The sequence below is a fragment of the Bufo gargarizans genome, chromosome 8 (assembly GCF_014858855.1).
Source record: "Bufo gargarizans isolate SCDJY-AF-19 chromosome 8, ASM1485885v1, whole genome shotgun sequence".
In the NCBI taxonomy this organism is placed as follows: domain Eukaryota; kingdom Metazoa; phylum Chordata; class Amphibia; order Anura; family Bufonidae; genus Bufo; species Bufo gargarizans.
In genome coordinates this window covers 62,832,424-62,859,956 of record NC_058087.1, presented here as the reverse complement: position 1 = coordinate 62,859,956, position 27,533 = coordinate 62,832,424, and the positions used below count along the sequence as shown (strand labels likewise).

The 27,533-nt window shown below is 43.0% G+C and overlaps 1 protein-coding gene across 1 annotated transcript in view; it reads left to right on the top strand.

Annotated features, from left to right (window-relative positions):
- SPAG16 (sperm associated antigen 16) overlaps positions 1–27,533 on the top strand; it is a 1,034,764-nt gene that overhangs the window by 602,544 nt on the left and 404,687 nt on the right. Inside the window, exon 13 of the mRNA XM_044304163.1 lies at positions 7,367–7,493. Coding sequence (XP_044160098.1) covers positions 7,367–7,493 — 127 coding nt within the window. The remainder of the gene's footprint in view (positions 1–7,366; positions 7,494–27,533) is intronic.

Genomic DNA, 27,533 nt, shown 5'->3' with positions numbered 1-27,533 from the left:
AATGTTCGGGTCCGTGTCACGGACACCCCAAAATTCGGTACGAACCCGAACTATACAGTTCGAGTTCGCTCATCCCTAGATACAAGGAAAACCAAACCTTCCTGGAGCCTTTTAACACATGAAGTGCTGGAAACTTGGTGCAATGTACACACCATCCAGCACTTTCTCTGCAAAACATTGTGACACCCTGTCACAACATATTAACCAAAGTTTTCAATGGCCTGTTGTCGGGTTCTCCCCTCTCACCATCTGAAAATATAGCCTACATAAAGTTAATACCTAAGCCAGGAAAGAACCCAGAGTTACCTGCCTCATATCGACCAATATCACTTATTAACGTGGACACCAAGTTGGTAGCTAAGATTATGGCGGATAGATTGGCGAACATCATGCCAAATCTGATTTCGCCGTCACAATCTGGTTTTTTAAAAGGCAGATCAGCGGTCTCTAATATAAAAGTGCAGGCCATTACCTGGCCTACCAACAGGTTATCAGTTTCTGCAAACATAGGTTACTGGATGTATCGCAGTAATGCACTAACTCGTCACTAATTTTCTCTATGAGACAGGGTGGTGCAAAATATTCGCTCTCGGATATATATAGCATGCTCAGGGATACTTGCGACAAAAAGATGTCAAATACGCTATTTAAAAAATGGGGGGAAAAAACTGGGCATGACGCTTGCTGCTGAGGATATCCTGCAGGGATGGAACAGGGTATGTAGGGCGGTTCCATTTGAGATGGAGAGAGTCACACTTTCGTCTGATCCACCAGGCCATATATGCATTCAACATAGTTAAAAAGAAGGCAGACCAAAACTACATCATGGCATGTCCAAAATGTGATCTGAGGGGGGCGGACTTGGTCTATTGTAGTTGGTCATGTCCCAAGGTACAAGAATACTGGGAGATGATTGTTGGATGGATAGCAAAGACATGGGGGATCTCACTGACTCTCTCTCCGGAGATTGTCCTTTTTCATATCTTTGATGATACATCTAAACCCAATTTGATCGTGGATGTGGCCCTTTTGGTCTCCTTGAGATGCCTTCTGAGGCAATGGTTAGAAAAGTAAGTTCCTTCACTTCAAGAGGTTTTATCTCAAATGTCTTATTTCATGTATATTGACAAATTAGATACAGAAACTCAAAAAGACAAAAAAACTACAGTTTTTCAATAAATGGAGGCGCTTTATTGTAAATCATGTCACACAGGCGGACATCACGAAAATCATGCAGACCTTTCAATACACAGAATGGTATGCCACAGAGGCTCTAAGACAGTGATGTCGAACCTTTTAGAGGCCGAGTGCCCAAACTGCAACCCAAAACCCACGTATTTATCGACACGGCAATTTAACCTGAATACTATAGTTCAATATAGTATATATTCCATGTACTTTATCATTTAGCTATTAAAGCCTGCCTACATTTAGTGCCCTGCCTGTGCTGTTCATAGTGCGCCCTGCGCTGATGAATGGCAGGAAAAGTCTAAGGCATATTGGTACACCATAGACTTTTTTCACAGTGCGGGTGCCCACAGAGAGGGCTTGGAGTGCCGCCTCTGGTACCCGTACCATAGGTTCGCCATCACTGCTCTAAGAGGTACCTTGGGGAAGCTCAAAATAGGTGATTAATGTGGACCTTTGTCTTTGAATTTAAATTAGTAAAATGTGGGAAATTTTGATGAAATAACAGACATCCTAGGGGGCTAGGGAGGGAAAGGTTCTAACTTTAACTTTTGTTCTTATATCTCCAAAATGATATTGGTTTGTCATTGATTTATTTGACATGGAAAATATTTGTGCACATTTTGCTATGATTAGTGGTATGTTGCTTTTGCTTTACCGTTGACTAAAATATATTTTTTTAAAAAGAAAGAGATTTATTGGTCTCGAGGAAAAAATAAGAAAGTATCAGTCCAACTCCCTCTTTGGCTTTTTTCACATGAGCAATACTGATTGTATTAGTCTACTTTCACACTCGCAATTTGGCTTTCCGTTTGTGAGATCCGTTCAGAGCTCTCACAAGCGGTCCAAAATGGATCAGTTTTGCTCTAATGCATTCTGAATGGAAGAGGATCCGCTCAGAATGCATCAGTTTGCCTCCAATCAGTCTCCATTCTGCTGTGGAGGCGGAGACCAAAACGCTGCTTGCAGCATTTTGCTGTCCGCTTGACGAAACTGAGCCAAACGTCCTGGCACACAATGTAAGTCAATGGGGAAGAATCCGTTTTCTCTGACACAATAGAAAACAGATCCGTCTCCCATTGAGTTTCAATGAAGTTCATGATGGATCCGTCTTGGCTATGTTACAGATAATATAAATAAATCCGTTCATGACGGATGTATGCGGTCGTATTATTGTAACGGATCGGTTTTTGCAGATCCATGATGGGTCCACCCAAAACGCATGTGTGAACGTATCCTTAGGATCTGTGTCAAAACTGATAGTTTTACACACAAGTGCAATCAGTTTTTTTCTACAGTTACGTTCAGTGTTTCTTCTATCTGGATTATATCTGGTTTTCATGTGTTTTTCATGCACTTGTAGAAAAACGGAAGAATAAAAATCTCCTAGCAACTGTCAGTGAAAAATGCATTGCATCTGAATGCCTTCCATTTTTCAATGGAGCCAGGACACAACATAGAACATGCTGCAATTTTTCCTGAACACAGAGATGATGTGTGAAAAATGACGCTCATGTACACAGACCCATTGAAATGAATTTCCAGGCTGATACATCTTATAACTAAGCTGCTGACTCTGAGAGTAGTCTCAGTTCAGAGCGTGTTGACTTATGGAGGGTCAAGAGAAACTGGTATGGAGCACAAAAGGATCAGGCAAAGCCATTTTCCAAAAGCATGCCAGGTCAGGGCAGGCAGTGTATGAGCAGTTCAGTAAGCAGTCCAAAGTTTAGGATTGGCAGTTACAGGGTAAGAAAGGGGAACAGGCAGAGGTCAGATCAGGCAGAAATAGGTGAAATCTGGAAACAGGCAAAGTTCAGTACATGGGCAGGCAACCAGTACAGTTTGCAGGAACCTAAATAACTAGACCTTATTGCTCAGGTGCCTTCCCACACGAGAAGGTGCTTTAAATACCCTATGGTGGCCAGCCATTGGCTGAGGAAGACTGAAGTGGACGGACAAGCCCTCTAAGAGCTAGAGGAGGCGCATGCTCCCTATGGGTGTAAAGGAACATAGCAAGGAGCAGAAAGCCTCAGCAGGTGTGGAGCAGACTAAGCTGTGCTGCCCGGGTGAGAACAGGACATCGGCATTGTCAGACCACTGGGGAAACAAAGTGACCATGCCCATGAGGAGGAGAAAGGCAGATGAGGGCATTCACCACTGGCATGACACCTAATATGTCTCCCAATCTTTGGAGACAAGTTGCTTATTTATTTAAATTCTCATTAGCCTTGGTGTTGCAGATCATAATTTAATGGGTAAAAGATTTAAATATTCCTAAAGCATTCATTGGTCATATGCATATTGCCTCCCTGCTTTTCTGACCATCCATAATGCAACTCACCACTCCAGTGAAATAGTTTTATGGGCTATCACATTCATATTTGCCATATTTTATTTGCAAATACTATTTTCTCACCACGTATTATACAGCAAGGCTTTGTGTATCACTTCTGGTAGAGCAGGGCAGGACGGACTGTGATAGACCACGATGGAAGTAATGGCTAGTTGATGCCTGTGTCAGACTATAGATAATGGATCACCCTTCCCAAACGCATCAGTGCCCAGTAATGATACATTATTTTCTTTCCATGATCATTTTCCTCTAAATACTCTGAGTTACACCTCAGTGGAGATAAGAGTAATGGTCATTTCTATAAAACTGCACAGCCCAATCCTTAAATATAACACTTGACGTGCTCCTGTGTGCCGTTCAATGAAGACACAACTGCAGATGTTTTTTCATGAAGAAGATATTTTGATATCTAGAGCATTAATACAGTGCAGGGTCTAGCTTTGATGCCTTAATTGACCCATCTCAGAATGGATGTTAGAACTTTGAGTCAAACTCAGGACCAGTGTATGAAAGGTTCTTCTGCCACCTAATAGGGCATCATTATTATAAAGACGCAAAGGGATGGGATTGCATATTATGACAATTGCACAATAATACAGTGAAAATGGAACTTTCTAGTAAATTCAATTAATGATTTACTTTCATGATCTATAATATGTACATGCACATCATAATTGGGGAGACACTGGTACAGATTTTTATCAGGTCCCAGAAGGTTTATTGGTTACAACCTTAGGGAATGTAGGTGATTACAACTGACATTTTACTGATCTCTTCCTAGCCAGACAACTGTGCAGACTCTCCTGCTGTGTGCTTCATTACTTGGCATTTATCATTCTCTGCACCCTACAGATACAGTGGCTCTTGGTCGCCAGTCACTATTTCTGCAAGTACATTACTCTTGTCATTTCTTCCCTGACCACTCACTCTCATCACCTGCTTGAATAAGCGCTGATGCTGCTGTAATCACAGGACTTTACTATTGAGCGAGATCCATCTATATACGTAAAAGCAGCTTGTAATTTCCTGTTTGGGCAAGATAAGTTACAGTATTTTAGATCTACCTACCTATCCCCTTACCTAGAAGTTAGCAACGAGGAAATAAATGGTTTGTTATCCAAGTCTCCTCTTACTTACTTTAAAGGCTATGTACACCTTTGGGGGGCATTTTTTTTATTACTGCATTGTACACATTTTCAGCAAAAAATATTTTTTGAATTGGTCTTTATTAAAAATATGGCATCCTTTTTTTCTGTACAGAGCGGAGATGCTAAAGTAGCACACTTTGGATTTTCTGTCTTTTCCGTCAGACCAGGAGCTGAACGGGTCCTTATCTCTGCTCTCTGACCTTTAAACTACTCATTAAAGCTCAGTTCTTATCTTCCTGATAAGAATGTGGCTTAAATAAGTCTTTATGACCTCTTAATAGTTTAGAGATAAGGCTTATTAGATAAAAAAAAAAAATTAATCAAAAATGAGTAAAATGCAATCATAAACAAAAATTGCCTCCTATGGTGTACATAGCCTTTAAAGGGGTTATCCAACGTGTAAAACACTCCCTTATGCTTGGGCCCCTCGTATAGATGGTACTTACCCTGCTCGCCGACACCCGCATAGCTCCTGCTCCCCGCATGGCTGCCACTGCATCTTCCCGTCATGCGGATCAAAACAACCATCTACTGGGGATGTTGGTTTGGGAGGGGGGGGGGGGGAAGGGTGTCAGCCAATAGCATGCCGCAATGGGGGCGAGCCTCCCTAGCATAGTGGTGCTTGCAATCCTGCCGCGATGTGTTCAAGTACCATGCAGTTGTACGAGCCACAGAGGGCTCTAATTAAACTAAAGAGACTGCACTGTTTAGTCGGTCTGCAGTGCGGCATTGAAGGTGTTGAGCGGCCATTAACCATACCAACCCACTGAACATTAATTGCTGTGTGGTCATACCCTATGGGGCTGTCCGGCCTAGCAGCAGAATTAAAGAGGGCCTGTCACCATGACATGCATACACTGCAATCTGCAGGCAGTATGTTATAGATCAGGAGGAGCTGAGCTGATTGGTATATAGTTTTATGGGAAAAGATTCAATAAAACGTATTTTATACATTAAAATTTCTGCTCATTCTGTTCCTTGAAGTCCAGGAGGCGGTCCTATCAGTGATCGACAGCCCTTCCTCTATGACTGTGGATACAGAGACAGCTGTCAATCACTGATAGGACCTCCTCCTGGACTTCAAAGCCCAGAATGAGCAGAAATTTCAATAAATGAAGGTTATAATGAACTTTTTCCCCGCAAAAAAATGTATCATTCTTTTTAGCTCCTCCTGCTCTATGACATTTTTATGATGACAGGTTCCCTTTACAGAGCACCTGTCACCTCTCTGGAGACGTCTATTTTAGTAACTACTTGCTTTTCCCATGTAATAGCAATTCTAGAACATCTTTTCATATTACTCTATGTTGTGCCGTTACTGTATTATTCAGAAGTTTATTAATGAATTGACAACATTCTGACACTAACCAATCAGTGCTGCTTTGAATGAACAAACCCCCATCTGGTAACACCCCTCTGAACCTTTATTGCAGACGATTAGTAATTCTTTCATAAACTTCTAGCAGAGAAATCGCTTGTAGATTTGTACGAATAGATGCTCCAGAACGGTTAATGTACGGGTAATGCAAGTAGTTACTAAAATTCACGTCAGAAGAAGGTGACCGGTTCTTTTTAAACACTGGCCGAAGTGTGTCCCCAAAAGAAAAAGAAAAAACCTATCAGTGACGGCTTACGTGCCCTTCTTGCACCCTAGGCCAATGATTGGCAGCAGCAGTCTCTGGATCTTGTCACTTGTGGCAGGATTGTCAAAAGATGAGTGGAGATTTCTTTTTTCCCCCCTTTGGACACAGTTTCCACTTGTATTTAAATCTGCCGCGAGGCTGGACAACCCCTTTAAATATTTTACTAGATCTCTAAATGCAGTATTCTTTTTATCCACAAATACTGTATTGAGTGTGCATGAATATTTCTCAGTTGTCTTCTCCACATGCCACCTGTCAGGGTCTGTCACCTCAGCCCCCTTACACATTGGAACATATTCGGACCAGGCTCTTCCTGTTGTGGCAGTTAATTAATCTCCCCCAATTCCTCCCGCAGCCCACCTGTCTCTCCTTGGTGTCAATCACCGTAAGCCGGCGCGCTCTGGTCTCCTGGACGGTCTGCCTGCTTTCCCTGTTGACACACCAGGGTGTGAGCTCTAATTACATCTCATCGCTCCGCAGGAAATTCATCTGGGACCTGTTATTTAAAGCAGCAATATAGGTCTGCACAGATTGAGTGATAAGCAGCCCTGAGAGAGGGCAACCCGACTATTCCAAATCTGTCTTGAGCTGTGCAATAGAATAGTAATTACTTGATGTATTGACTTGCAAACTGAGCGTATTAACTCAGAGCTCACTTATTAGAGTTTTAAATTCTCTTGTCTATCCAAGTGTTACTCTTGTTTTTTGTTTGTTTTTCTACGATCACGCTCCAAATGTTATTCTCTCCCTGTTTTCAACGCATTAAGGTAATTATTGGAAATCCTGTACTATACTTAACATCGGGAGCATTTATTTATGTATTGTAATGCAAATTTTGGAAAGCAAATTGCTAGTTCTTAACGGCAATGTACGGCTATTTGCAGGGTTCAATATTCGTCGTTTTATCCTGTCTCTTCAAGTATTAATAGACTGCTTACATTACCAAATTCAGTTATTCATGAAAAGTTTTCTCTGCGTAAGTTTTATGACAGGTGGCCATAAAAAAACTGGGTATTTCTCTTGTCTTTCCTCAGCGAAAGGTGCAGGTACACCATGAGAGGCCATGTGGATTCTGTTAATAGCATTGAGTTCCTGCCCTATTCCAACATTGTGCTCACTAGCTCTGCCGATAAGACCTTGTCCTTGTGGGATGCCAGAATGGTAAGTCAATCATACCCTATGTCTTATGGCTTCCAAAGTCTGATACATGCAACAAAATATGTTTTCAGTTGAGATTGGTGCAGAATTGATGTGATCTACCTTCATCCACAATGCCATTGATGTAATGGAAATATGTTCTTGTAGTCTGTCTATAGGGCTCTTGGTAGGTGAGGGTTCCCTTCCACCCTAAAAACATCTTCCTACTATTTATTAGATAGCATGCAAGGGATTGAACTAATGAGTTTCTTAGCTCATAATAACTAGTGGATCCGTGCTTGTAAGAGAAGAAATATAGACATGGCGCTACCGAGCAGTGTAGCACTGGGGTTCCTTGGGACCACCAGAGGAAGTTCTTGGCGCAAACCCAATCCCTATATTATCAATAAAGTCTAACAGTTTAGAATCAAAGAAATAGATCCTTGTGTTATGTGATTAGCTCCAAAGGCAGCTAGAAAATTGGATTTTTCTCTAACTTTTGGGGCCCACCCTAGCTTTAGACACTGGGCTCACCGGAGGATCCTCTGATACTCTGTCCGGCCAGTCCAACCCTGCTACCTAGTGTGATACCATGTGTGCAGTGGAATTAACCTGAACTTGCACATAATCTGTCACCATGAATTTTGAGTATTATCTGCTGTACCTTAGGAGTACTACTGCGGAGAAGGAGTCCATATTGTTATTTTTTATATTTCTACTGACCCCCCTGCCAATGATGGGACTGCTGTGCATACACATGAGTCCCCTCCATTATGTTAGCATGGCACAGCAGTCCAGACTGTGTTTATAGTGGAGTTTTGAGCGCTGACAGGTGAATGGGGGGCAGTAGAAAAGAAAAATGAGTGATCTGGACTCTTTGCAGTAGAACTCATGTATTACTGCAGATAATGCTCCAAGATCAAGATCATAGTCACATATTCTCTTTAAGCGCTGATGCACTTACCTTGCAGGGTTGTGCTTGGAGCAAAACACCCTCAGTAGCTTTGTACAGTTTGTGGCACCATGCCGCCAAGGATCTCTCTGGAGAGAAGCAATGGTTGCAATTGACCTGATGAAGTGCATGGTCCGCACATGAAACGTGCAGTGTGTTTACTTAAATAAAATGGTCGACTTTATTACCTCGTTCTTGGACTACTTACCTTGCGGGCCGCAATGCACGAACTCCGTCCATGGGGAAGCCGCAGCGGATCGCGGACTCATTCACTTTAATGGGTCTGCGATCCGGCCGTTCCACAAAAAGATAGGACATGTTCTATCTTTTTGCAGAACGGAAGTACGGGACGAAAACCGCTGGAAGCACTCCGTAGTGCTTCCGTAGGGTTCCATTCCGTGCGTCCGTTCTACAGCATTCCGCATCCTCGGATTTGCGAACCCATTCAAGTGAATGGGTCCGCATCCGTAATACGGAACGGTGCCCATGTATTGCAGATCCGCAAATGCAGTCCGCAATACGGCAACGGGACACCTACGGTCGCGTGCAGGAGGCCTTACGTTGACTCTGGTCTTCATGCAGTTCAGATCTACAGCGTATGCGATTGGCTGGAAGACAGCCTGGGCATTTTAATCTTAAAACACCTGTATTACTGAAGTGCATGCACTGATTGGGTGCCTAGTAGCGCCTCTCTGTACTGCACTCTACCTGTGTGAGCTGCTTTTAAACAATATATTATATTTCTGGAATACTGCTTACTGTACAGGACCCTGAAGAAGCTCCTGCCCTGTATGTAGGACGTGCTTGACAGCTTTCAGCAGCTTTTTCTGACTTATATGTAAAGACATGTATTGTTTGTATCAATTAACTGCTTATTTTTCTTCAAACTTCCCCCCCCCCCCCCCTTGGGATGACATTTGGGGGCTTCAGTTAATAGTTTTCCATAGCGTCATTGTCTCATGGTGCATTGCTTTCAACTTACAATGGTCACTACTGTCCACTTTAGGGGACAACTGTATATAAACATACACCCCTATACATATGCATAAAAAATCTGTAGTTCGAAAATCCAGCCCTTGCTTCCAGCATAGAATTGCAATATTATGAAAAAGAAGACTGACAATGAAAAAGCCAGAAATTTCACTGAAAAACAAAATGATATAAACAGATTTTGCACTAAAGGGGTTTTCTCATCGGGGACATTGGAGGGTATGGAAAAACTAGGAAGAAGCGGAACTGTAGTGTGGAGCTGCCTAAACATACAGCAGTATAAGGCTACTTTCACACTAGTGTTTTTGCTGGATCCGGCAGGGTCCAGCAAAAACGCTTCCGGTACTCATAATACAACCGTCTGCATCCGTTATGAACAGATCCGGTTGTATTATCTTTAACATAGCCAAGGCGGATCCGTCGTTAACTCCATTAAAAGTCAATGGGGGATGGATCCGTTTTCTATTGTGGCAGAGAAAACGGATCCATCCCCATTGACTTGCATTGGGGTAATGCTGGATCCGTCTTGCATCAGCATCCCAGGACGGAAAGCAAAATACAACATGTTGCGGTTTGCTCTCCGGTCTGGGAACGCAACCAAACCGAATGGAAAGCATTTTGGAGCATTCCGTTCTGTTCAGTTTTGTCCCCATTGACAATGAATGGGGACAAAATGGAAGCGTTTTTTTACGATATTCAGCCCTTATGACGGAACTCAATACCGGAAAACTTAAACGCTAGTGCAAAAGTAGGCTAAGTGGTGCAAAAAAAAAAAAACGCCTAGGGCAAAAGTAACATTTTTTTTGTAACAGAGATGTTTGATTTTATATTAGTTTTGCCTGCCAAAGGGAGTGGTCCCGAAATGAGTAGCTGTATGCCAATAAAAAGTATTTTACTGTACTGCTTGTGCTGCTGTACATTTGCGGAGTGAGTGCCACACTACAGTTCCCCTTATTCCTACTGTTTTCCTGCTTTAACTCCGGACCATCCCGAAACCCGGCTGGGGATCGTGAGCTGCACCTCTACTACCTGATTAAGGCTCTATGAGTTAGTTAAGGCTCTTCTGCAACTCATTCAGGTGAGCAAATTTCTGTCAGTTCCCCTAGGAAAGGCCATCAATGTCACCTATGAGACCCTCACCTATCTCTAGAATGGGCCCCCAAAGTGAATGAGAATGCACTTCGCAAGTGCAGCCACGCTCCATTCACTTCTGTGGGAATTCCTAAAGTAGCTGGGCGCTGGCTCGGGTATTTCCGGCAGTCCTATAGAGGTTAATGGATGACCATGCATGCACCGTGTGCTCTCCATTCACTTCTATTGGACTTTCGGCAAATAGATGAATTAGCTTGCTCGACTATTTTTGAAACTCCCATAGTAGTAAACGTAGAGCACTGTAGTTCACTTTCGGGGCCCTGTTCTGGAGAGGGAGAGTGATATGCCACCAATGTCTCAGATGATACAACCCCTTTAATAACACGCAGCAAATAAAAACTTTTCGTCTGCTACTGGGCAAAAACCATTTGTCCTATACTAAATCAAGTGTGCGGATGACAAAATCCGAAGTCAGAATTGTTGTTACACGTCACAAAATTTTGCTATGCATAAGTATGCCTAAAAATTAAACATTTGGAAAGCATTGAATAATTTTGAACAGAATGAGTTTTACTCTAACAATTACCTAATCTACATCAAAGTTTACATAGTAAACAGTGTATGAAAATGTAATGGAATAGCAAAATTTCAAAAAGTCTCATTTTTCAGTACTGTTAAAGGGTTTCTATCACTTCGCTGCACATATTTAGCTGTCAGACACTAGCGATCCGCTAGTGTCTGCTCTGCCCAACCATCCTAATATAATTGCTTTTGGGGCAGCCGTTTTGCTAAAAAAAGAACTTTTATTAATATGCTAATGAGCCTCTAGGTGCTATGGGGGCGTCATTAGCACCTAGAGGCTCCATCTACCTTCAGAAACTGCCGCCGCCCAGCGCGTCCCTCCAGCCCGCCCATCTCCTCCTGGACCACCGTGACCGAAACGTCTGGTCAGAAAATAATCTGTTATTCTTTAACATATAACGGGCCTATGGATGGCATAGAAAAAATGAAAGAATAAAATTCACTTAATCTGCATAACTTCCAGACTGAGTGCCTCAATATTTCATTACCTGGATATGGCCTAATAAGCCCTTGATCGGCACCGGTATCAAGACTTGAACAGAGCGCGGTTCCTCACCTCTTCACAGATTACGCTAGGAGATGATAGTGATGAGCAACCCCAGACCCCATTAAAGTAAATTCACTGTATTATTTTCCCTTATAACATGGTTATAAGGGAAAATAATAACATTCTTAATACAGAATGCTTACAAAAATGTTGATTGATAATCAACTCACCTTATCCACTTGTTCGCGCAGCCGGCATCGTCTTCTTTCTTCTTCTTTCAGGACCTGCAAAGGACCTTTGATGACGTAATCGTGCTCACCACGTGGTAAGCATGGTGACGTCAGTGCAGATCCTGCTGAATGAAGATAGAAGGATCTTCTATCTTCATTCAGCAGGACCTACGCTGACATCACTGCGCTTACCACGCGGTGAGCACAATTACGTCATAAAAGGTCCTTTTGCAGGTCCTGAAAAAAGACAATGCCGGCTGCGCGACCAAGTGGATAAGGTGAGTTGATTTATTTTTTAACCCCTCAATCGACATTTTAGTAAGCATTCTGTATTAAGAATGCTATTATTTTCACTTATAACCATGTTATAAGGAAAAATAATAAAATCTACAGAACACCTAACCCAAACCCAAACTTCAGTGAAGAAGTTCGGGTCTGGGTACCACACTCAGTTTTTTATCCCGCGCATGCAAAACGCATTGCACCCGCGCGATAAAAACTGAACAACCCAACGCAATTGCAGTCAAAACTGACTGAAATTGTGTGCGCACTCATGCTGGTTTCCCGCAATGCACCTGGGACGCATCTGGAGCAAATCCAGGACGCCCGTCTGAAAGAGGCTTAACTGTAGGCCAAGCAGCAGTGCTACCACTTTCAGGTCAGCACAAATTTTCCATTTCAGTATTCTGAGTATTTGATCATTTTTTTAATTAACTCCATAGAAGCATGGGTCTCTTTCATTCCAACCGCATGAGCCAATAGAACAGATTATTTTTCGTTACCATTGTGCAACAAGACAGCTTTCAAACTTGATTTGCTACATTCTATGAATGGCCTCCATTCATCGGGAACATGTGTACCATCTAACTCCATCATAAGACCATTTACATCAGTACAGAAACAGACATCGCTTTCCATTGCATAGTATGCAGCTAACTTGGTGTGTCAATGACAAAAGTGTGACGTTGTGGTGCCTCGTTGTAGCAAATTTCATTCCTGAAGTCTAGAAGCTAGCAGTTCTGACTTTTCTTTAGATAATGACAGATCTCTTACCAGATCATCTAAATCTGATTGGCTCAGCAAGTGCGGCTGACCCTCCAGTTGTTCGGGATCAGGAAATACATTGTGACAATCAACATCTTCTTCTTCATCAGGATCAGAAACATCTGTTTCAATTGCCGTTCCTGCTGTGGGAGATGCAGGCACTGGATTCATGTCCTACTGGTTTAAGAGCAGACTCGCAGTCAGGATACACAATTTGTGACTTGTTTCTCTTTGGATATCCAGCGATTTTAGTCATGCAAAAGTAACAGTCTGAAAGGTGATTTGTCTTCTCACGCCAAACCATAGGCACTGCAAAAACCATACCTTTCCTTTTACCATTCAACACTCCGTTAGCCCAGAGTAACACACAGTGCAACAAACATGAGGTGCCCAACTTTTAGCTTGATCTCCAATTTTACAGGCAAAGTAATACTTGTAAGCAAGACGCACTCGCTTTGTCAGATTCTTGCGCTGACCATAAGTAGTGTATTTGCCACATATGTAGCAGAAATTGTCTGGATCGTTAACACATTAGCGTTTATCATTCTTAAGTTTCAAAACTGATAGCACTATAACAGATCACTTTATCAAAATCTGTCCAGCTTGCCTTATATACTTACTACTGACATCAGCCTGAGTGCGTCCGAACAGGTCTGGACATGTCCATTGGAATATTTCCAATATAATGTATTAATATTATAACTGCATAGGCTTTGTATGTATAACTTAAAATCTAGATGTGTCAGGCAAATTCTAAGTTCATATTTGGAATCATTTTAGTATAAATCATGTGTTTTTCTCTCAGTAGCAAAATCATTGTTGCGCGGTGAATTGATGTTGGGCCTATTTCTTTTTTAAATATTTCTTGCTAAGCCTCTGATAAATCAATTAAATAAAATGAAAAATATGATTAGGCTTTTTATCCTAATCTGAGCATCTAAAAGCACATTTGGAATGTATTTATAATCGTCATGCTGATTTGCAGATGTAGCTGACGTGAATGACCTACTACATTGATGCAAATACATGATTAGTAAAGATAATTCAGCATGGTTTCTCTACAATCCTGTGTAAAACTACAAATAACACAAGCTTTTAACATGCTGGGTTGTTCCAGATGAAAATCTCTGCATAATACTCTTGTTCTGCAGCTACAATTCCATATAATGATTTATTGAAAGAGTTTCTTTGCAGAACATCCTAAAAAGGGTGAATTCGCTACATAGGAGCACATGTGAGTGCAGACTGTTAAAGTGCACCATCATGTATATTGTTGCATGCACACTTGATTCTACAATATATATTGCAAGGCCACCTCCATTCCTGTAATGGCCAGTTTTGCTTTCTTGGCACAGGTCATGTAATAAGGGCATTGCTAGTGTTAAAAGCACATTTCAGGTCATTTGTCATAAAGGAGTAACACTATTTCTGGCCATTATATGATTCGTATTTGTCACGGGGCGCCTGCTGGCCACAGGTTGCCTGTTAATTCTAGGTTCCTGGCTATTTGTTGGACTACTGAATACTCACCTGATCCTGTTCCCTGACGATCCTTTGCCCGCTCCTTCTGTACTGCGCATCTTTCCTGGTATCCTGACCCCGGCTTCCACCTGACGATTCTTTGCGGACTCCTGTTGTACTTCGTTTCTATCCTGGTATTTGACCTCGGCTTTTCCTGACTATTCTCTGCTCATTCCTTAGTACTGCGTAGCTCTCTAGGTATTGACCCGGTCCGTTCACGTTCCATTATTTGTCTTGTCTGTCTTCCCAGCACGTATCCTAAGTTAGGGACTGCCGTCTAGTTGTCCCCTGTCATTATGACTTGCGAGGCAAGTAGGCAGGGCCAGGGGTGAGGGTGGAGCGCAGTGGTCACTATCCTCCCCCCCGTTTGTAGTGTACGTGACCGTCACAGTATCTGACATTTTTAACACTGTTTCCCTCTTTCTCTCTGTATTTCTCAACATTTTCAAAGCTGTTGGGTGGAGACCGGTTGATCATCATGTCTTCTCAAACCCAGGACCTGGATAAAGAGGAATATCTGCTCTCTAACTATCTGTAGCACCTCCTGAGAAGCAGTAGGCATAACAGAGGGCATTACACAGCTGACCTGAGCAGTTTAGTTGCGAGTCCAGCACTTAAATAAGACAGTATATCACTTACAAGTCTCTCATCAGTACTTCTGTATGTGCAGGTGTACTGCAGTTCATCCTCCTCCCTCCTTCCATAGACTTCTATGTAATCTGATCCTTTAGTGAAGCAGGCAGCACGTCTTCACTGAAAACATATCTAAGCAGTGAATACAGATTCAGAGAGGAGCAGGAGGGGAGCCTGATAAGAGTAAATGTTTTCTTTGATAAGATATATTACACCGTTTATTCTTTGAATCTGTACTGTTCATTTATAAAAACAATTAATTGACGTTAATCCTTAAACATTTTCCTTTGCAGAGCAATAGAGTTCAAATACTTGTTACATATTTGATACTTTACTGTATGAACACATTTGATTATTTTTATGACTTTTATCACAGACTTCACTTGTTTTTCTCGAGTTATTCCACTGTGTCAAGATATGTGGCTTATATAAAGGTCATCATATGGCAGCTGATCTATTCCACAGTAGGCTGCAGGATGCTAAATTCTCTTCATTGGACAGCAGAAAGTCTGTGCATCTGTCTCAGTTTTGGAGAGTTTGTTAGTATATGAAACGTTTAAATCTATTTATCATAAACATAGCTGTGAATTATATAAATGAAATATAAACCCAGCACATATACTAGTCTACGAACTTGGACCACAAGGTTAAAGATTCTTATGTGCCCTTATAGAAGTGCATGTGGTTGTAGCGCTTTTATAGAGAATTATGTATTCTGTACTAATTGACACCATAGACATAGGGGCTGGACAAAACCTGGTTGCCATAGTGAGTAGTAAATTTGCATTGACTACCGGATTTAACTTTCTGACCGATGCATTCCATGGGCAGAATGCTTGGAGCTTGAAGTACTCACTGACCACCTCCAACTTCACATTTCCCAGCAGAAGTAGTCATAAGATTGACTGGCTGGGCTGGGAAAACGTGCAGTTATAGTTATAGTGACCTTGCTGTGTACTCCCCCATCATCACTTTCTGTCGGGGTGGTAGTGGCAGATCAGAGGACAGAAGTGTGGCATGGAGGGGACCTGGCAACGAACTTCATCCTCTTTACTTGACATAAATCCACCACATTTTCTTGCAAGCACCACTAGGGGAAATCAAGTACATAGAGATTGTTTACAGCTTTCATTGATTTAAATGGTATACATTTCTAAGCGCTGAGCTCCCCCTAGTGGAGGCAGCAGGCAGTCGGTTTTGTGATATACTATGTGAAGTATGACTTTAAATGGAATCTGTCAGCAGATTTATACCTATGTAACAGACTGACCTGTTACACGTGCACTTGGCAGCTGAAGGCATCTGTGTTGGTCCCATGTTCACCCTCCTGAGTTGTATTTATAGTGTTTTCTACTGTGCAATGTCAGCCATTTGTGCCACTATATGCCTTTTTATATATTTAATGTATACTTAGGGTTACCTCCTTCTTAAGAGGCACCTCCCTCTTAAGAAGGGACAGGTTAAGTGCATGATAGCCCCGGGGCTGTCTACCCAACTTGGGCCCCTCCCTCTCTTTTCAGTATTTTATTTTTTGGGGTATGGAGAGGCTGCAGTGCTTCATGAGCGCCGTCACAGTCTCTTCCTAAGCCATATAACAGGCATCCTCAAACTGCTGCCCTCCAGCTGTTGTAAAACTACCACTCCCACAATGCCCTACTGTAGGCTGATACCTACCTGTAGGCTGTTCAGGCATGCTGGGAGTTCTAGTTTTGCAACAGCTGGCAGCCGCAGTTTGAGGATGCCTGCCATATAACATCACATTCATCTAGGACAAAGCAGCACACAGTGCTCCAGACTAAAATAAATACCCCAAAATTCCCCAAATTGTCTCCTAAACTGAAAAATGTAGGAGCCAAATAAAAATTTTAGGAGCCAAATTTAAAATACATATTATTATAATAAAAAAGACTTGGAGGAGAATATAGCGCCCCATACCTCTTACATCCAGTGACATCCACTGTCATGTAGAGCTTCTCTTTCCTCTTCTCCTCCGTTTGACCCAGACCACCATGACAGATTCTTTGAGCCGCATCTTGTCTCTACAGAGTTTGTTACATAGACACGTTAGATTTCAAAATTTTTCCATCAACCTCCCCATCCTGGTGTCCCAACAATGTCATCCTGTCATCCCAGGTACTATACTGCTGAAAAAATAGTGACCCCAGTAGACATAGTTGGGGTCATTTATCAACCTGGTGTAAAGTAGAACTGGATTTCCAAAAGAGCTGTCAAAAATGAAAGGTGGAATCTGATTGGTTGCTATGGGCAACTAAGCTAGTTCTATTTTACACTAGTTTGATAAATGACCCCAAATGTCCCTATAGTGTCCACAGCAGTTATAATGCTCTGTAGAGTGTCCCCAGTAATAATAATAACACCCTATATTTTGCTTCAGTTAATATCCCTGTATAGTGTCCCCAAAAATAATGTCCCCCTAAAATATCCCTGTAATAAAACTGCCCCTACAGTGCATCCCCAATAGCAATGCCCCACACACTGCCCCCACATAGTAATCCCCCATACAGTAATTTCCCCCACACTGCCCCACATAGTAATCTCCCCATAGTAATTTGCCCCCACACAGGAATTTCCCCCCATATTGCCCCCACATAGTAATCCCCACACACAGTATTTGCCCCTACACTGCCCCCATATAGTTATTTGCCACCACACAGTAATTTCCCCCATAATAATTTCCCCCCACATAGTAATCCCCCCATAATTCTCCCCCCCACACCCTCACATAGTAATTTTCCCCACACAGCCCCCATATACTAATTTGCCCCTACTGTCCATTCACTAATATGTCCTCCTGTGCCCCCCACCAGTAATGTCCCCCAAAATTGGCAAATAAAACCAAACAAACAAATATAAAAATAAAAGCTAATACTCGCTGCTGGTACGGGCCCGGCAGGTGCGCACACGTCACTGTGTTGCATCCCGCCACAGGCACACAATGACATCACCACGCCTGCCTGCACCGGGACTTTACTACCGCATAGGCCTCTGGTGGTGATCGGCGGTGGGGCAGAGAACTATGCGCACCCGTGCCCCGCTGCAGTATGTGGGTGTTTGGGTCGACGTTGGTGGCCCCCCAGCAATGTCGGGCCCGGTGCTGCAGGCGCAAACGCCTCTATTATAATCCGCCATTGCTTCCTGTATACGTGAATAGGCATTTGTGATTATATGGTCCAGGTTGCCCATTTGGTATGCTTCCTCATTTGCAGCAGAAATGTGGGAATTATATCCATCTTGGCCCTTTTATTTCACCTGTCTGTTATTTAAGTACTCTAATAAACAATTACATTTTATATACATTGGGGGTCATTTATAATCCAGAATAACACCTACTGTATATTAGGCGTATTTCTGGCGCAGATTGCAGTGCAATGGTTAGGTGCAACGCAGGGGCGTAGCTAAAGGCTCATGGGCCCCGGTGCAAGAGTTCAGCTTGGGCCCCCCTTCCCTCAGTGCTTTGTGGCCAGGGGCAGGGAAGCACATAGCCTTCATGCTGCCTGAGGCAAAAATTTAAACGGCACCTCACTCCCTCACCATGCCAAATTCCTGACCTAACCCCTTCCCTCCAGCCGGCAACTTGACCAGTATGCATTTGCTATAATACTGGTGTCTTATGTGGCACAAGGGTCTTTGGGCCCCCTCAGGCTCCTGGGCCCGGTAGCGACTGCTACCTCTGCACCCCCTATAGCTACGCCCCTGGTGGAACGCAATCTACAACTTTTCCCTGCTCATGCCAGGTTTAAATTAGAGTGGGTGGAGCCGGCAGGCCCGTGTCATTCATCATTTTCTATTCCTGTTTTAGGCTTAGAAAATGGTCTAAGGCTGGGTTCAGACCTGAGCGTTTTACAGCGCGTTCCTACACGCTGTAAAACGCTCAACAGGCAAGAACCAATGATTCCCTATGGGAATGGTTCTCACCTGAGCGTTTTACAGCGCGTACGATCGCACTGTAAAACACCCGACGCCCCAAGAAGTACAGGAGCTTCTTTGGGGCGTCTTGTCGCGCGTTCCCGTACATAGACTTCCGGGAACGCGCGACAATGGGCGTTCGCTTGTTCCGGAGCTGTGATTGTAAACGCGCATAAAATCGCGCATAAAGAGCGCTCCATCCCGAACACTCAGGTATGAACACAGCCTTAATGTAAGACAGCTCGGAAGTTGTCTTACATTTAGACAGGCACTGGATGTGCCGAAGTTATGTAGAGGCCGGCGCCTTTTCATACCTGTGGCGGATCCACCGCCAGATGTAGGGGTTATTAAGACTGGCGCCTAAAACGTCAATCCTGAAAAATTACCTCATTGTGTATGCGACAGGGCTTATTGGCATGTTTTATAGTAATGATTGGCTAGCCTTGCTGTTTTTGTTATGTTGTGAGGTGCTTATTGGTAACCCGATTGGAAAGTAGGGAGCCAGATCTGCCAAAAAGTTTTACATTTATGTAAACATATAAGGCTGTGTTCACATCATCATTTAGCTTTCTGTTCTTCTGGGTTAGGGTTTTAGGTTTTAAAAAAAACAATGCACCGACTATGGGGCAGCCGCATGTAGATCGTGAACCCATTCACTTGAATGGGGTCCGCGATCCGCATCCGACGGTCCACACCGCAAAAAAGTTGTGCTTCCGTGGGGTTCCGATCCATGCTTCAAGTGAATGGGTCTGCATCCGTGATGCTGGGGGTGCACACGGCCGGTGCCCCATGTATTGGAGACTGCAATACGGCCACGACGGGGCAACGGCCGTGTGCATAAGCCCTAATTCAGATGTAACCCTTTACTAATTACCTCTTATGCATATATACATTTCTGATAGAGGAGGGTCCTACTTCTGAGACCCACCACTATTTCCAGAGCAGGAATCCCCCGACCTCTCCTGCTTGGTCAGGCAGCCACTGGCTACTGCATGTGTGGAGATTGAATGGGAGGTGGCCACTCACGTGAATGACTCTCACCTCACTAAAGGATACTCGGATATTGAAAAATGAATAAAATATGAATAAACGACTAAACTACAGCAAGTCTAAGCTTATGGCTTTCCTGTTATTTCGCGGCCACATCTCAATGCCAAACTGTGTAGACTGAGAACAGTAGAAATCAGCATAAAAATTCTTCCTGAAATTGGACCAATTTCATATGGAGACAATGTGATGTCATTTTTTTATGGGAAGGCATTGAGCCATGAGAGTGCTTTCAGTTCACAGGTTGATGGTCTTTAGATGTAAATCTTGACCTATACATCGCTGTTAAAATTTAAATTAACTTTAACTTTTGGACAGTTTCTGACCTCAAATATCAGTTATTGACTTTGATGCAATTAGTACTCATGTTAAATGCAGCATATGAGGTGATGGTCCTTACTTGGGAACGTACAGCATGAAGAATGAGCAGATTGTCCACCTTCCGATCAGCTGTGCTTATCTTATGTAATGGAAGCCAAATAACAACCTTTTAGTCTTACCATATGGTGCTCAAAAGGTTGTCGGTTCACTTTACAACAGAATCATGTAGTCTTACTTATCTATTGTTCTAACTGAATTCTGAAACAGAAGCCTGTTTTATATTAAAGAGGACCTGTCCCCTCTCCTGACATGTCTGTTGTAATAACTACTTGCATTCCCCATGTAATAACGATTCTGGAGCATCTATTCTTATGGCTCCATGTTGTGCCATTCCTCTGTTAGTTCTACTAGAAGTTGTGAATAAATTGCCAGCAGCTTGCCGTAAAGTTACAGATGGATGTTACCAGTTGACACCAGCCACACTGATTGGACAGAGTCAGACACACCTGCTCTTGTTAACACCCAGCAATACCTTTACTGCAGACTGCTGGCAATTTATTAGTAAATTTCTAGTAGGAATAATGTCAGAGGTTATGGGTCTTCAGCATACTCTGTATAGGTCATCAGTATCTGATTGATGGTGTCTCGACCCCCGACAATCAGCAGTTTGAGAAGGCAGCGGAGCTCGCAGTAGTGCTGCTGCCTTCTCACAGCTTTCCCTAGGCCAGTGATGACACGTTCATCGGTCACCTGGCCTAGGAGCAGCTCAGCCCTATAGAAGTGAGTGGGGCTGAGCAGGATACCAAGCACAACCGCTATACAATGTACGATGCTGTGCTTGGTAAGCTGCGAGAAGGCCGCGGCGCACACAGGAGCATCGGTGCTTTCTCAAACAGCAAAATGGCGGGGGGCCTGGGTGTGGTTCCCCCACCGATCAGATACTGATGACCTTTCCAGAGGACAGGCCATCAGTATTAAAATCTTAGAAAACCCTTTTAAGTTCAATTGAAAATACTGCAACCCTTCATTATATAGTTCACATTGCATTTGCTCCATCTTAGCTAGAACAGCTTTTGGTCATACTTCTGTAGAGGACTATGGTTGTGGAGTATGACATTTGATGAAATATTTAGTGTTAATAAGCCCATGTGTAATTACTGTTCATGTGCAATGTGCTCCACAGGCAGGACACATGTATCTGAGTATTGTACTCGGGCTCGGACTGGCCCACAGGGGTACAGATTAATCCCCTGTTGGGCCCCTAGTCTCCCACCCCCTGCACAAGTGGCACATAACACTGTATAGTTACTACACTAGCTATAGATTGGTATCGTACAGTATCACAACCAGCCTATGTTTATATGAGATACTGGGTAGCTAATTTTATGAAACTACTCAGTTTCTTATTAGTACCGTGATTAGGTGGCTGAGATGACTTCTAGGTCAACAGAGGCCACCAGCTAGTATCCAAATTTGCCAGCGACCCCCATAATCAATCATCTGGTAGCATCTTGCTGCTGTGCGAGCAGGGGATATTTGAATGTATCTGTACGATGGGACCTCAAAATAAATTTTACTGGTGGGCCCTAGGCACCCCAGTCTGACACTGATTGTACTTACTTTTGTTGTATCACTTAGGCACTGTAAGCACAAAGTCTAGAGGTGGATTTACAATGCCCGATTTTCGGGAAGATCATCAGGGAACGACCATTTCTGCAAACTCTTGTTCCCAACAATATGCCCATCAAAATGTGCCGCTGATCACCCAATGAACGAATAAAACACTCATTGATCGGGTGATCCTGTCATTCGTGCAGGCACATCAATAATTATTTCTGGGCAGCAGATCGTGTGGTCTAAACAGTTATCTGCTGCTAAGAAGGCATGATTCTGTATGAGGACGAGGGATAGCTACAGCGATCCCTTGTCCTCATACTGTGAAGAAGATCACTGCATGTAAATACAGCAGTCTCCTTCACTGAACGAGCAGCCGACTATCAGGAAGGAACTCTTCCTTCCCGACAATTGGCCGTTATATTGTGTGGTGTAATCCCACCTTAAGTAATTGACCCAAAGTACAATTGGGAAAGATCAAGTTCTCAAATCACTCATTCTTTGTCTCTAATTACCATCCTCGTTTTAATTGCCTCATTACCAGTTATCGAACTTGTGGCCAACTTTTTAATCAACCTGTTTAATTAGAAATTCTGTCTTGATCAGAGTACCAGCATTGGGATCTGTCTTAGGACTTGGCCATTGACCCATTCTGTGCCATTCAGCAGGCATTACCAAGCAGAGTGCAATTTTATTCTTCTTTAGTTTGTTACAGAGCGTTGGGTAAAGTACGGCATGAACTGGAGAGAGCACTTGTCAGTGACGCTCTTCGGGTAATAGATGCATATTAAGATAGAATAATTATAGTCGGCCTTAAGATATAGCATGCATGATCGGACAGACGTAATGGCTTCAGTTGTGATATAGCGATTAAACATATTGTTTATTCTGGTCCAATGACTATTCTTTCTCCGAGCATATTCATCTATGTGTTCTGACATCAGCCCACTCGTGATTTTAATTGATGTTATTGTAGGCTTGTGGAGGTAAATGGTCGATGTTGTGACTCATCATCTCAAGGGCTGTAAGTGGAATGAAAGTGCTTCACAGTGTGCAGCTGGGTAGGTTGCTCTGTGTATGTGATTCTGGAAATGATTATTTTCACTTGCGCTTACGTAAATGTGTTTGGCTTTTTTTGTAATCCTTAATATATTAAAGGGCCCATTGTAGGCATACAGAAAATAATGCATTTTGAGGTCTTAAAATTTCTCGCTGGGATAATGGAGTACTTGTTTTGAGAATTGCTGTATTGAAATTGCATTGTCAGACAGTGGTAATTTAGGTGAGCTTTCAAGGACGGCAAAGAGTAACATTTATTTTAGCAAACAATGCAATGATTAATTCTTATGATACTAAATTATTTCATACAAAACAACAGAGACCTACCTTTATGATTCTTAACAATGCTTAGCTAAGGGCCTCCACTGAACAAGCAACAAAGACCAATCATCCATTTATATGTCTCAGCCAGCCGGCCAGAACTCTCCACTATGCTGATAAAGGGCAAACACCCTGAAGTAGCAGTCTGCGAATGGATATTTAGCTTGGCTGTTTTCCCTTATCACGTTCCAAGGCTTGTTAAAAAGGTTGGACATTGACTCAGAGAGAGCCACTTATCAAGGGGAAAGATCCAGGGGTGTACCTAGCCTTTCTGCTACCTGAGGAGAAAATTGAAATGGCGCCCAACCCCTCCAGCCCTACTGTTTAAGGCATACTGTGATACAGTTGAATATATAGAGAGATTCCCACTGCCCTGCAATCTCCTCACCTGGCCTCATTGGTGGTGCACCCCTGGAAACATCTCTGCACATAGTAATATAGCATAATTACATCACTGTGTAATTAATAAGTCATTGTGCTTCCACATGTATTGCTGCCAGTCTCTTATGTGACCAACAGATCTTTTCTTACTTATCTATCCTCTTTGCTCAATATATGCCAAGTGGTATGACACAAAATAAATAAAAAAAACTGATTTTGAGATACTGTGTCACAAGATGTCTATTCTGAATAAGTCTTCATGTGGCCACCGAGTGGTTGTGATATGTAATTCAGCCTTTTTACGGGTATGGCTAGCATGTTGCAACATTATTTTGAATTTGTTTTGTGATAAAATTGTAAGGGTGAACACATATGTAGGTGGACCTACTACTTATGCATCTCATATAATCATGCCAAAGCATAATATGAACTATCTATAGGTTTCGGTACTATAACTGTCAGGGGCTCCTCAAAAGATCCGGGGCCCAAGCCCCAATAAATATGGCCCAGTTCTCTAAGTCGATACCCTCGCCACACACAACACATTTTGCTGTACTTGCTATACAGCAGCACATTCCTGTCACATCTACGTGAGGGTTGTTTCAATACCAAAATTTTGATTCAGTTTCGACACCATAAAAAAGTATTGCGATACTCAATACCATTCGATACAATGCAAAAAAAATGCCAAAAAAGCTGCATGCAGTCCGCATTTTATGGAACTTCTGGCCCGTAATCGAACAGTCATATCCTAATTTTTGGGGGGACAAGGTGACTAAAAAAAAAGACGAATTTCACGGTTTTAATTTAATTTTTTTTTATTTTATGGCGTTCACCGCATATGAGATTTTTAATAATATTGTAATAATTTTTCGGATGTGGCAATATGAAATGCGTTTGTTTATTTATTGTTTATATGTTTTATATGTAAAATTGGGAAAGAGGTGATTTATACTTAATATTTTGCAGTGTTTTTTATTTTTTTTACTTTTTATTTAATAACTATTTTCCCCCTTAGGGGCTACAACTAGGGATCGACCGATTATCGGTTTTACCCATATTATCGGCCGATATTCAGGATTTTGAATTTTATTCCGATAACGAATCGGGAACACGGATCGCGCTGCTGACAGCACTCTCCGTGTTCCCTCAGCAGCACAGTGGAGAAGGAAGCAGTGTCTCTCTCCACCCTGTGCGGCTGCTGCCGCCAATGAGAGGGGGGAGGGGGAAGGGCTGTGGCCACTGTGCCACCAAGATAACTCATTCATTAATTCATAGACAGGATGTGGGAGCTGGCTGCAGAATCACATAGCCGATTCCCGACCTCTATTAATGGTAGCTGCGATCCGCGGTAGTTAACCCATATCGGCCGATGATATCTCGGGGGAGGGGGGGCACCGCGACACCAATGATTTTAATACAGGGGAGGGGGCACTGCGCCACCAATGATTTTAATACTGGGAAGGGGGAGGGCGCACTGCGCCACCAATGATGGTTAACGTTTAATACAAATACAGCCGGCGACAGAAACACATTGCTGGCACCCAAACTCTGACAGGGAGCTGCGATCAGCAGCAGTTAACCCCTCAGGTGTGGCACCTGAGGGGTTAATTGCCGCGGATGCAGCGCCCTGTCAGAGGTCAGGTGTCGGCAATGTGTTTCTGCCGCCTGTATTTGTAATGTATTAAACGTTATCATTGGTGGCGCAGTGCGCCCTCCCCTCCTCTTCGTTCCCATTGGTGGCAGCGGCACAGGGGAGAGGGAGAGACTGCTTCCTTCTCCCCGTGCTAGTGAGGGAACATGGCCGCGCTGAGAGCAGCGCGATCCATGTTCTCTGATACTAGGCTGTGCAGTAGCACAGCCTAGTATCGATAAAAGGCAAATCACGGTATCGTATCGATACCGGGACAAAAGTATTGATTGGGTATTGAAAATTCGATACCCAAAACAACCCTAGTCTCCTCTGATGTAGATCTTCTCTGTCATCATCTTCTCCATTTGGTCCGTACAATTTATTTCGGCAGCGCATCGTCTCAGCAGAGTGTGACCAACAGACATCTCCTCATTTTTCTATCATCATCTCCCAACTTGGAGTCCCCACAGTGTTATCCTGCTGCTCGCTGTGCCCCCCAATAACCCCACATACTATCCTGAAGAAAAATGAGTGCCCCCATAGTAATAGTGTTCCTCATAGTCCCACCAATAGTAATTCCCTTCTAGAATGCCCTCATTAGTAATACTGCCCCTACAGTGCCCCCAACAGTGACAATGGTCCACAAGAATACTCCCAACTGTAATAATGCTCCCCAAGAATGCCCTCATTAGTAATACTGCCCCCTACAGTGCCCCCAACAGTGATAATGTTCCCCAAGAATGCCCCCAACTGTGATAATGCTCCCCAAGAATGCCCTCATTAGTAATACTGCCGACTACAGTGCCCCCAACTGTGATAACTCTACCCAAGAGTGCTCCCATTAATAGAAGAGCCCTCCAGTATTAATATACCCTCACAGAGCCCCCAGTAGAAATAAGGCCCCCTACTGTTCCCCCAGTGGTAATAAAGCTATCTACAGACCCCTCAGTAGTAATAAGGCCCTCCACAGTGCTCTTAGTAGAAATAAGGCAGATCTACAAGTCCCTCCTATAGAGCCCCCAGTAGTAATAAGAATGCCTATAATGTTCCCTGGGTTTGCAGTGCCCCCTGTAGTTATATTCCTCCCTCCACCATACAGTCCCATGTAAATAACATTCACACCATCTTTCCTGCCGCCTCCAAAATACAGTCCTATGTAAATAGCATCACCCCCTCCCTTCAGCCCCTCCAACATACAGTCCCATGTAAATAATACTATTTCCTTCCCTCCACCATAGAGTACCATGTAAATAACATTTTTATTACCGCAGAGGACTCCGGGGGCGGAATTTTGGTTTTAATTTGCTGCATTCCATTGAGCTAGACTGAAAATTGTGTGCTTGATGTAAAATACTTAGTGCCAATAGGTTCATACCACAATCTATCCCCCAATTATGGGGGTATAACAGACACCAGGCACAGTGCAATACCCTAGCGAATACAGCAGGGACGGTGGTGGTAGGCAGTGCGGTGTAGTACACCCCCGCCTGCTTATACACGTTACTTACCAGTCGATAATATAATCTCTCATGGGGTACAGTGATTTTAATCCCTTAGTTAGCTCACTTGTCACACTTTTCTCACTTGTTTTAATAAAATAAGTAAAAGTTAAGTTTTATTTGTTTGGGACAAGAGTGGTTAGTAGCCGGTTAGGCATAAGTGGATGTAAAGAACATCACACCTTCTCTCTAGCCCCGTCTAATATTCAGTCCCATGTAAATAACATTCCTCTCTATCTATAGGCCCCTCCAAAATACAGTCCCATGTAAATAACATCACCTCCTCCCCAGCCGCCTTTAACATACAGTCCCATGTAAACCTCACCCCTCAACATTTAGTCCCATGTAAATAACATATTACACACTGTATCTTAAGAGTTGTACGGTACATGTTCAAATGATAATCCTAAATTCACAGCCTGAGAGAATGTTGAACTAATTTTATTTTTATTTTAATTTTATTGAAATCACTTAATTAAAATAGAGGGCTAAAACACCATCTTAAGTCTAAAACAGGCTAACAGGGCACCATCTATGCACAGAGGGACTTAGATAGACGCCATCTATACACATGGAGCCCTGATTAGTACTCTGTGGTGCAATTATCATTGGATACATTCACTTTAGTTTGTAACCGTGAATATAGCACACACAAATATGTAGGCTATTTAACAGAAGTGAAGGGGAGCTATTATGTGGCACAATCAGTGGGTAGCCCACAGGTTGCTACA